The 12,403-nt window shown below is 43.7% G+C and overlaps 1 protein-coding gene across 2 annotated transcripts in view; it reads right to left on the reverse strand.

Moving 5' to 3' along the window:
- Positions 1-12,373, reverse strand: part of CACNG8 (calcium voltage-gated channel auxiliary subunit gamma 8) — a 79,327-nt gene extending 66,954 nt beyond the window's left edge. Inside the window, exon 1 of one of the 2 annotated variants that reach the window (XM_040434687.1) lies at positions 12,124-12,373. In XM_040434687.1, coding sequence (XP_040290621.1) covers positions 12,124-12,346 — 223 coding nt within the window. In that variant the 5' untranslated portion in view covers positions 12,347-12,373. The remainder of the gene's footprint in view (positions 1-12,123) is intronic. The other variant, XM_040434680.1, reaches the window with a different exon arrangement.
- Positions 12,374-12,403: the final 30 nt, after the last annotated feature.

A 12,403-nucleotide genomic window follows, 5' to 3' on the forward strand; every position in this document is an offset into this window, starting at 1 on the left:
ACACGGGCGTCATGATTTTTGCTCGGATAAGATGCCGGTGCGTTGCGGGAAAATGTGCGATTTTTCCACTCGAGTGCAAAACATTGTAATGCGTTTTGCACGTGCATGAGAAAAATCGGCATGTTTGGTACCCAAACCCGAACTTCTTCACAGAAGTTCGGGTTTGGGTTAGGTGTTCTGTAGATTGTATTATTTTCCCTTATAACATGGTTATAAGGGAAAATAATAGCATTCTTAATACAGAATGCATAGTACAATAAGGCTGGAGTGGTTAAAAAAATAATAATAATAATAATTTAACTCACCTTAATCCACTTGATCGCGCAGCCGGCATCTCTTCTGTCTTCTTATTTGCTGTGCACAGGAATAGGACCTTTGATGACGTCACTGTGCTCATCACATGGTCCAATAACATGCTACATCACCATGGTGAGGGACCATGTGATTGGATCATGTGATGTGACATCACCACAGGTCCTTAGCCGACAACTCAATATTACAGAAGAAGACAGAGATCCGCAACTACGCGATGAAGTGGAATCGGTGAGTTATTTTTTATTTTTTAACCCCTCCATCACTATTTTACTTACCATGTTATAAGGGAAAATAATACAGATCGGGTCCCCTGCCCGATCGTCACCTAGCAACCATGCGTGAAAATCGCACCGCATCCGCACTTGCTTGCGGATGCTCGCGATTTTTACGCGGCCCCATTCACTTCTATGGGGCCTGAGTTGCGTGAAAAACGCAGAATATAGAGCATGCTGCGATTTTCACGCAACGCACAAGTGATGCGTGAAAATCACTGCTCGTGTGTACAGCCCAATAGAAATGAATGAGTCAGGATTCAGTGCGGGTGCAATGCGTTCAACTCACGCATTGCACCCGCGCGGAATACTCGCCCATGTGAAAGGGGCCTAAGGCATAAAGGACAAGCTCAGGCCATGTAATTAATTTGGAGACCCAGAAGTTGAAGGGGGCAGACCCATCATTCAGTGCGTGTAGGCGTGTGCACACATACTGCTCCACCATGTTGCTGAAATGCTGCCTCCTGCTAAGACGTTCCATATCAGCTGGTGGTGCTGGTTGTTGTGGCGTGCTGACAAAGCTTTTCCACATTTCGGCCATGCTAACCCTGCCTTCTGAGGTGCTGGTAGTGCCCCAGCTGCGTTGGCGACTTCTTCCTCCTGCTCTGCCTTCACCTTGTGCTTCCACTGTGCCCCCGCTGTCAGGTGGGAATGCCATCAGCAGAGCATCTACCAGCGTGCTCTTGTACTCGCGCAATTTATGATCACACTCCAGTGAGGGAATTAAGGATGGTACATTGTCATTGTAACAGGGGTTCCAGCAATGTGGCCAACCAGTAATCAGCACAAGTTAGAATGTGTCCAACTCGGTGGTCGTTGCGGAGACACTGCAGCATGTAATCGCTCATGTGTGCCAGACTGCTCAGAGGCAACGACAAGCTGTCCTCTGTGGGAGATTTATCGTCTGTGTCCTCTGTATCCCCCCTGCCACGCACCAGTGATGGCCATGAGCTGGTTTGGATGCCATCTCGCATGGAGGGCCACTCATTGGTGGTGAAGTGGTGCTGTTCCGCAGAGCGACTCACCCGTGCGTGCTGCAGCTGAAACTCCACCAACGCCTGCTGCTGCTCGCATAGTCTGACCAGTATGTGCAAGGTGGAGTTCCACCTTGTGGGCACGTCGCACATGAGGCGGTGAGCGGAAAGGTCGAAGTTACGCTGCAGCGCTGACAGGCGAGCAGAAGCAGGGTGAGAACGCCAAAAGTGCGCACGGACGGCCCGCACTTTCTGCAGCTCTGACATATTGGGATAATTTTTAAGGAATTTCTGCACCACCAAATTCAGCACATGCACCAGGCAAGGGATGTGCGTCAAGCCGGCTAGGCCCACAGCTGCTACGAGATTTCGCTCATCGCACACCACCAGGCTGGGCTTGAGGCTCACTGGCACCAACCACTCATCGGTCTGTTGCTCCATGCCCGTCCACAGCTCCTGCGCCTGTGAGGTTTGTCCCCCAAGCAGATAAGTTTTAAAACTGCCTGCTGTCGTTTACCCCTGGCTGTGCTGAAGTTGGTGGTGAAGGTGTTACGCTGACCGGATGAGGAGGCGGTAGAGGATGAGGAAGCGGAGTAGGAAGAGGAAGCAACAGGAGGCAAAGAGAAGCACCCTGCAATCCTCGGTGGTGGAAGGACATGCACCAAACTGCTATCCGCCTCAGGCCCAGCCGCCACTGCATTTATCCAGTGTGCTGTTAGGGAGATATAACGTCCATGACCATGCTTACTGGTCCACGTATCCGTAGTTAGGTGGACCTTGCCACTGATGGTGTTGTGCAGTGTACACCTGATTTTGTCCCCCACTTGGTTGTGCAGAGAAGGGATGGCTCGCCTGGAAAAGTAGTGGCGGCTGGGCAAGATGTACTGTGGGAAAGCCACAGCCATAAGGCTTTTAAAACTCTCCGTCTCCACCAGACGGAATGACAGCATTTCAAAGGCCAGTAAGTTTGAAATGATGCCATTCAGGGCCAGGGATCGCGGGTGGGTAGGGGTTACATCCTCTTTTGCTCCAGTGTTTGGGAGATAGACAGCTGAACGCTTCCATGGGACATTGTGGAGGAACTGGAAGCACTGTCATCCACCCAATCTACTATTGCCTGTACTTGTTCTGGTCTCACCATTTGTAGAGCCGCATTCAGCCCTACCAAATAACGCTGAAGTTTCTGTTGCCTACTCGCACCTGAGGAAGGTGTTTCACTTGTGCGTGTAGCTGGCACAGATCGACCACGTCCTCTCCCTGCAACAGGAGCTCCACCAGCAGCACCACGACCGGGGCCACGTCCCTTATTTGATGCTTTCCTCATTCTTTGCGTTCACCAACCAAACTAACAGATAGTTTATGTCAGGCGACAATGTAATCGCCAATAGTTAACAATTAAGTTCACTGACAGTAAGGCAGTGCCGGTGTCATAAAGAGTAAAATTTTCTTGAGGTCACACAACAGTGTGACAGGTGAATTTTATGCAATTACTTCACGGTCACAATATTTTTAAATTTTTCAACCAACAATATAACAGCAGTATTGACTGGTTGTATTGGACTGTCACAAATGCAGCAAAGGCCCCAAATGTAGTGTCTTGCACAAAATGGGTGTTTTTTTTAAAACCAGAATATAACAGCGGTATTTAACGCTTGTATTGGACTGTCTCAAATGCAATGCCGGGCGCAAATGTACTTTTTAGCAAAAAATAAATAAAAATTCTCCCCACAGAATCTAAAAGATGGATTTACTTGGATTGAACTTTTCAGAAAAAAAGTGTGAATATGTCACCCCCTGGGTCCCTGAACTCACAGAACGGTTCACTATATTATTTTGCCTTCCCCTGGCACATATGCAGTGCAGGTGCACTTAAATATGGGTATATGTTGCCCACTCAACTAAAAGAAAAGGATTAAATTATTGTCCCTGACACATATGCTGTGCTGGTGCACTGAACTTGCACAAAATGGCTGCCGACGCTCACCTAACTTACAGACGGATAAAAGTAATTTTTCTGTGATACTGGGCTCAGGGCAGGTTAACAAAATGTTGCACTGCACCCACACAACAAAATCGCTGTAGATCGCTGTGTTAACAAGTTCTGATAACAGATAGATTCTTTCCTATTCTCTCCCTCACAGCAGCAGCATCCTATCCCTAGACTAGTAAGAGCAGTGTGACGTGCAGCGCTACCTGACTCCAGCTTATATAGAGGCTGGGTCACATGCTGCACTGGCCAATCACAGTCATGCCATTAGTAGGCATGGGTGTGATGGCTTCTAAGAACACAAGTGTTAAACGCGTGTTGATTGGCTGCTCTGCAGCCTTTCAAAAAGCGCAATTAAATCGCCGAACACCGAACTCAATCCTGAATTTTTACTAAAACTTTTGGGTTCGGGGTCCAAAATTCCTAAAGTTCGGTACGAACCCGAACTTTACAGTTCGGGTTCGCTCAACCCTAGTCATAAACAAGCAAAAAGTCACCTTGCGGTGTTGGTGGTAATTCACACCATGCAGCAATTCTGCCTCAAAGAGTCCTTGAGCATAGTAGCACCAACCTGTTTTCACACAAAATAGGTAGCAAGCCTTTATCCAGATACAAGGCTCCCAGATCCCAACACAGAGACCTTGCTTCTGAGCCCAGCTGCCTATTTAAGGACAGCCAGGTGCTGCCAAAACCCGGACCGGCACTTAAAATCCGGTCCGGTATTTGACCTCATCTGGCTGTAAATCAGCCCAGCAGCACAGCCCAGCAGCACATACTGGGATGAAATTACCTCTCACTGTGTCACTATATATATACACAGTCAGGTCCATAAATATTGGGACATCAACACAATTTTAACATTTTTGGCTCTATACACCACCACAATGGATTTGAAATGAAACGAAGATTATGTGCTTTAACTGCAGACTGTCAGCTTTAATTTGAGGGTATTTACATCCAAATCAGGTGAACGGTGTAGGAATTACAACAGTTTGCATATGTGCCTCCTACTTGTTAAGGAACCAAAAGTAATGGGACAATTGGCTTCTCAGCTGTTCCATGGCCAGGTGTGTGTTATTCCCTCATTATCCGAATTACAATGAGCAGATAAAAAGGTGCAGAGTTCATTTCAAGTGTGCTATTTGCATTTGGAATCTGTTGCTGTCAACTCTCAAGTGGAGATCCAAAGAGCTGTCACTATCAGTGAAGCAAGCCATCATTAGGCTGAAAAAACAAAACAAACCCATCAGAGAGTTAGCAAAAACATTAGCCGTGGCCAAAACAACTGTTTGGAACATTCTTAAAAAGAATGAACGCACCAGTGAGCTCAGCAACACCAAAAGACCCGGAAGACCACAGAAAACAACTGTGGTGGATGACCATAAATTCCTTACCTGGTGAAGAAAACACCATTCACAACAGTTGGCTAGGTCAAGAACACTCTCCAGGAGGTAGGTGTAAGTGTGTCAAAGTCAACAATCAAGAGAAGACTTCACCAGAGCGAATACAGAGGGTTCACCACAAGATGTAAACCATTGATGAGCCTCAAAAACAGGAAGGCCAGATTAGAGTTTGTCAAACGACATCTAAAAAAAGCCTTCACAGTTTTGGAACAAAATCCTATGGACAGATGAGACCAAGATCAACTTGTAGCAGAGTGATGGAAGAGAAGAGTATAGAGAAGGAAAGGAACTGCTCATGATCCTAAGCATGCCACCTCATCAGTGAAGCATGGTGGTGGTAGTGTCATGGCGTGGGCATGTATGGCTGCCAATGGAAATGGTTCTCTTGTATTTATTGATGATGTGAGTGCTGACAAAAACAGCATGATGAATTCTGAAGTGTTTCTGGCAATATTATCTGCTCATATTCAGCCAAATGCTTCAGAACTCGTTGGACGGCGCTTCACAGTGCAGATGGACAATGATCCAAAGCATACTGCAAAAGCAACCAAAGAGTTTTTTAAGAGAAAGAAGTGGAATGTTATGCAATGGCCAATTCAATCTCCTGACCCGAATCCGATTGAGCATGCATTTCACTTGCTAAAGACAAAACTGATGGGAAAATGCCCCAAGAACAAGCAGAAACTGAAGACAGTTGCAGTAGAGGCCTGGCAGAGCATCGCCAGGGATGAAACCCAGCGTCTGGTGATGTCTATGCGTTCCAGACTTCAGGCTGTAAATGACTGCAAAGGATTTGCAACCAAGTATTAAAAAGTGAAAGTTTGATTTATGATTATTATTCTGTCCCATTACTTTTGGTTCCTTAACAAGTGGGAGGCACATATGCAAACTGTTGTAATTCCTACACCGTTCACCTGATTTGGATGTAAATACCCTCAAATTTAAGCTGACAGTCTGCAGTTAAAGCACATCTTGTTTGTTTTATTTTAAATCCATTGTGGTTGTGTATAGAGCCAAAAATGTTAGAATTGTGTCCATGTCCCAATATTTATGGACCTGACTGTATATATATATATTTATACAGGTGAAAAAATTTCATTAATTTATTTCAGTAATGCAACTTAAAAGGAGTTGCATTAATGCAACTTAAAATTAGAATATTGTGAAAATTTTCAGTATTCTGGGCTCAAAGTGTCACACTCTAGTCAGCTAATTAATCTATACCCCCTGAGCAAAGGGTACCTGAGATTGTGACTTTGGGGTTTTCATAAGCTGTAACCCATAATCATCCAAGTTATAACAAATAAAGGCTTGAAATAGCTCACTTTGCATGTAATGAGCCTATCTCATATATTAGTTTCACTTTCTAATTTTTCGAGTTTCACCTGTACATCAACAACCTATATGAAAATACTCAATGGATATTTAACAAAAAATGGATGCATGGATGTTTTTTAATCAATTTTGCTCTTCTGTAGCCATTTTTATCTAGGCTTATGAAAATAATATTAGAGCTATCATATACTGTTATCCTTTTAAAAATACTATTATAATAAAGATTACCTCGCAGATTATAGTCTTCCCTTCACAGCATTGGATAAAAAAAAACTATATAGAAAGCTTTATTTATTATTTATTTTTATTTATTACTTAATTATTAAATTATTATTTACTGCTATAGTAGCTATTTTTTTATGGCAAAAGTGCTCCCAAAATGAAAACCAGCTAAAGGTTTTTAGAAATGTGTTTTCTATGAATATTGAATTTAAAAACAAAAATCCTTTCTGATGGACATGCACCTCTAATGTACAGTAATTGTTGTGTTTTTTTACTATATGAAACCAATGAGCTTGTTTGCATGTTTCAGTAATTCCTGTATTTTATCATAATTTGTCTTAGGCCTCTTACACACGACCTTGTATCCCCCATGGCCATATTGCGGGCCGCATACGGCGGGTGCGCAATACACTGCGTGCAGAATTATTAGGCAAATGAGTATTTTGACCACATCATCCTCTTTATGCATGTTGTCTTACTCCAAGCTGTATAGGCTCGAAAGCCTACTACCAATTAAGCATATTAGGTGATGTGCATCTCTGTAATGAGAAGGGGTGTGGTCTAATGACATCAACACCCTATATTAGATGTGCATAATTATTAGGCAACTTCCTTTCCTTTGGCAAAATGGGTCAAAAGAAGGACTTGACAGGCTCAGAAAAGTCAAAAATAGTGAGATATCTTGCAGAGGGATGCAGCACTCTTAAAATTGCAAAGCTTCTGAAGCGTGATCATCGAACAATCAAGCGTTTCATTCAAAATAGTCAACAGGGTCGCAAGAAGCGTGTGGAAAAACCAAGGCGCAAAATAACTGCCCATGAACTGAGAAAAGTCAAGCGTGCAGCTGCCAAGATGCCACTTGCCACCAGTTTGGCCATATTTCAGAGCTGCAACATCACTGGAGTGCCCAAAAGCACAAGGTGTGCAATACTCAGAGACATGGCCAAGGTAAGAAAGGCTGAAAGGCGACCACCACTGAACAAAACACACAAGCTGAAACGTCAAGACTGGGCCAAGAAATATCTCAAGACTGATTTTTCTAAGGTTTTATGGACTGATGAAATGAGAGTGAGTCTTGATGGGCCAGATTAATGGGCCCGTGGCTGGATTGGTAAAGAGCAGAGAGCTCCAGTCCGACTCAGACGCTAGCAAGGTGGAGGTGGAGTACTGGTTTGGGCTGGTATCATCAAAGATGAGCTTGTGGGGCCTTTTCGGGTTGAGGATGGAGTCAAGCTCAACTCCCAGTCCTACTGCCAGTTTCTGGAAGACACCTTCTTCAAGCAGTGGTACAGGAAGAAGTCTGCATCCTTCAAGAAAAACATGATTTTCATGCAGGACAATGCTCCATCACACGCGTCCAAGTACTCCACAGCGTGGCTGGCAAGAAAGGGTATAAAAGAAGAAAATCTAATGACATGGCCTCCTTGTTCACCTGATCTGAACCCCATTGAGAACCTGTGGTCCATCATCAAATGTGAGATTTACAAGGAGGGAAAACAGTACACCTCTCTGAACAGTGTCTGGGAGGCTGTGGTTGCTGCTGCACGCAATGTTGATGGTGAACAGATCAAAACACTGACAGAATCCATGGATGGCAGGCTTTTGAGTGTCCTTGCAAAGAAAGGTGGCTATATTGGTCACTGATTTGTTTTTGTTTTGTTTTTGAATGTCAGAAATGTATATTTGTGAATGTTGAGATGTTATATTGGTTTCACTGGTAAAAATAAATAATTGAAATGGCTATATATTTGTTTTTTGTTAAGTTGCCTAATAATTATGCGCAGTAATAGTCACCTGCACACACAGATATCCCCCTAAAATAGCTAAAACTAAAAACAAACTAAAAACTACTTCCAAAAATATTCAGCTTTGATATTAATGAGTTTTTTGGGTTCATTGAGAACATGGTTGTTGTTCAAAAATAAAATTAATCCTCAAAAATACAACTTGCCTAATAATTCTGCACTCCCTGTACATGGGACACCGGCCATGTACATTCGGCATCATGGATGTGAACCCATTCACTTGAATGGGTTCCGCAAATCCGGAGATGCAGTGCGGAACAGAATGGAGCCACGGAATAGAAGCACTACGGAGCGTTTTCGTGGGGTTCTGTCCCGTGCCTCCGTTCCGTAAAAAAATATAACTTGTCCTATCTTTTTGCGGAACGGACGGATCGCAGACTGCATTCAAGTTAATGGGGTCGCAATACGCATGCGGCTGGCCCATGGTCGGTGCCCATGCATTGCGGACAGCAATTTGCAGTTCGCAGCATGGCCACCTGGGGACACGTGGTCATGTGCAAGAGGCCTTATAGAGAGAACATGATAGGTACAGAAATGATGCAGAGTGGTGGGAAAGACTGAAAATATGTAGGTTACACTGCCCAATTCTGACTTCACTACATCTTATATACAGTATATGTACAGCTGCTGAAAGACACTCACCTGCAAAATATCCAACAACTGTGCAGTGATCACTCAAGAGATGAGCGAATTGATAAAAATTTTGTCAGGTTTGATTTAGCTAAGGCTACTTTCACACTAGCGTTCGGAGCGGATCCGTCTGATGTTTCATCAGACGGATCCGCTCCGATAATGCAGACGTTCGCATCCGTTCAGAACGGATGCGTCTGCATTAAAACTTAGAAAATTTTCTAAGTGTGAAAGTAGCCTGAGCGGATCCGTTCGGACTTTACATTGTAAGTCAATGGGGAACGGATCCGCTTGAAGATTGAGCCATATGGTGTCATCTTCAAGCGGATCCGCCCCCATTGACTTACATTGTAAGTCTGGACGGATCCGCTCGCCTCCGCACGGCCAGGCGGACACCCGAACGCTGCAAGCAGCGTTCAGGGGTCCGCCTGCTGAGCGGAGCGGAGGCTGAACGCTGGCAGGCGGATGCATTCTCAGTGGATCCGCCTCCACTGAGAATGCATTGGGGCCAGACGGATGCGTTCGGGGCCGCTCGTGAGCCCCTTCAAACGGTGCGCACGAGCGGACACCCGAACGCTATTGTGAAAGTAGCCTTAATCTGTCAACCGAATCATATTTTTTCTCTCTACTCTATAACTTTTTTCTCTCTTCTTGAAATTGGCACCAAAATTTAGCATTTGGATGCAACTTGAATGTACAAAATTTGGGTTGACTCGAATCAGATTAGTTTAGAATTAATTAGCTTAAGTCTACTTAAGGCTCCATTCACACGTCCGCAACGTGTTTTGCGGATCCACAAATCCGGAAAACACGGACAGCGGCAATGTGCGTTCCGCATTTTGCCGGACCGCACATTGCCGGCACTAATAGAATATGCCTGTTCTTGTCCGCAATTGCGGACAAGAATTGGACATGTTCTATTTTTTTCAGGAACGGAATTGCGGACCTGGAAGTGCGGTTCCTCAATTCCGTGTCTGGGCAGCACATCGTGCTGCCCCATAGAAATGAATGGGTCCGTAATTCCGTTCTGCAAAATGCGGACCGAAATTGCAGACGTGTGAATGGACCCTAACAGTAACGTCCTGTATCATAGACCTTGCTGTCTACATATGTACTAGACAGGGAATTTGTGGTCACTGATAGTTACTGTGTTTCCGGTCCTTGCACAAGCTACAAGGAGAATAATAAAGGAAAGGAGGGACAGTACACAAAACAGCCATTGCATTCTGCTTTACCATCTTATATGACGATATATAACAAGTGATGCTATTCCTCAGGATGGCAGGAGTCATCCTATACTACTGAATTCTGATGGAGTTTGGTGTTACTATTGCTCTATTTGGAGAAACAGAGTTGTGAAAAACCGAGTCATTACACTAACAACTCATGATATGTCAGCAAAAGCTGTGATTTGTAAAAAGCAAACAGGGAAGATCTGAAGCACTTGGAACTTTGGATCAAATGCTGAGTTTGTAAAGAAAGCTATTTTTGGTGTATTCTGTAATGCAAGGAAGGCTAAAATGACATAATTATAGGTTAACCCAACTCACAGAAAGTAAAATGCAGATCATTTGATCTTTTACCAAACAATTTTCTATGTATGCTTCCTTTTATTATGCCACATTATTTATATTTAACTATAAGGTTGGGCTTAAATGGAGTATGCAGATGTCTAGGGCACTACTAGAAGGAGGAAGCCAGGTATTCTGGAATAATAATAAAAAACAATGCTCTGCCTATCCTATGGACGGTCAGTTTGTGTATCATGTTAGGGCTGAATAGCTGTTTATATATACTACCTACACTGCACTAACAACAATATCTAGCTGACAGGCACAGCTGATGATGTTACCAGTCTTCCAGCCTTCTCCTTTCTGAAGATGGAACAGGAGCAATGAGAAAATTCAGGATAGGTAAGATTTCACTTTTAGTTATTTTAAAGCCTAAACCAGTGGTTAAACCAACAAGTCCTATCCTAATGTGTTCACCATAAAAAAATAAAAATAACAAAAACACATACACTCGTTTGCAGGCCCTGCATGGTACCAAGGCCACTGTGACCCACACCGGCCTCAGCAGTCACATGTGCTTGAACAGTACATCATTGGTGCCACTATTCTGCTTGAATGTATTGGTCAAGCAGATGTGAACTCTATGGCCTGTGAAGCAGCTATAAAGGGACAGGGCATGACTGCAGACAGGTGAGAGAGGTTTTCCTTTTGTATGTGGTACATACATTCATCAATAGAACATTGATATTTGAGAATTTAGGGCAAAACTGTACATTATTCCATGAGGAGTTTTCTGCAATGAAGTATTATAACATGAAGTACTCTGCCACAGAAACAGTAGATGTGTTGACTATTCGTTTTAGGGTATGACCACATGGCGCAGTAGTGTCAACACATGCACGGCCACCAATAATACAAACCCACTGAACCGGGCAGTTAATTTAATTAGAGCCTGCTGCAGACCTTGTGCCCGCGTGGTACTCGAAGGCAGCACAGCCACATCACAACCGTGACACAACCTCACAGTATGGTTGTATCCTAAAGGGGTTGGGCACTTTGTAGTTACTGTTGTCCACAATGCATATATAACATGACTAACTATATGACACTGACTAATGTAGCCTTTGTGTGCATTCTGTGCCGTTTTCTATATTTCATGTCCCCTTGTCTCCAAATCTTCTGTGCTGTCTGCAAGAATCATGCGACCAGACATATTATTCAGTCTCCTTCAATTTTAACACTCTGTACTTGCACTGTGCAAAAGTGCAAATACAGATGGTAGGTGCAGTGTATTTGAATGGAGGAGCCTGCATGATTTGCCTAGTCACATGGCCCCCTATCAGCAGCCATTTTATGATCTCTGTGTGGACAGCAAAAATGACTGTCAACATGGGGACATCTCTTCTGAAATATACGAAATGGCACAGAATACCAACAAAGGCTATATAAGTAAGTGCCATAAAGTCATCTTAAAAACACACTGGTGAGCAGTAGGCAGAAAGTGGCCAACTCCTTTAAAAATTTGAAATTTTTTAATTGACTCCAAGTGAATATAAGAGGAAATAAAACGTTATCTAAAAAAATAACCCTTTTTTTTAATACTGTATTAGAAATTATATAAATGCCGTCAAGTTGCAGAACACACAAATAAAAATGGAAAGAATAATACCTTCCAAACAGCAAATTCTCCATAGACCAGAATGTGTCAACCCTCCAGGGTCTCTCTTATCTTTCTGTGGTGTTTCCTCACTTGATATATTGGTGGTATTGCAAATGAAGGCTCTGGCATACAGCCAGTAATCTGTTCCTATCGCGATTGTCATGAGCCCGAATGCAGCAAAAGCTCCTACTGTGGTCATAAGAATCTGGACCCCTTTCTCACACCACACCATTCTGCCTTCATTCCACCTTTTCCACGACTCCAGGGTGACAGGTTGGGGTTTTCCAAT

Source organism: Bufo bufo, chromosome 1, assembly GCF_905171765.1.
Source record: "Bufo bufo chromosome 1, aBufBuf1.1, whole genome shotgun sequence".
In the NCBI taxonomy this organism is placed as follows: Eukaryota; Metazoa; Chordata; class Amphibia; order Anura; family Bufonidae; genus Bufo; species Bufo bufo.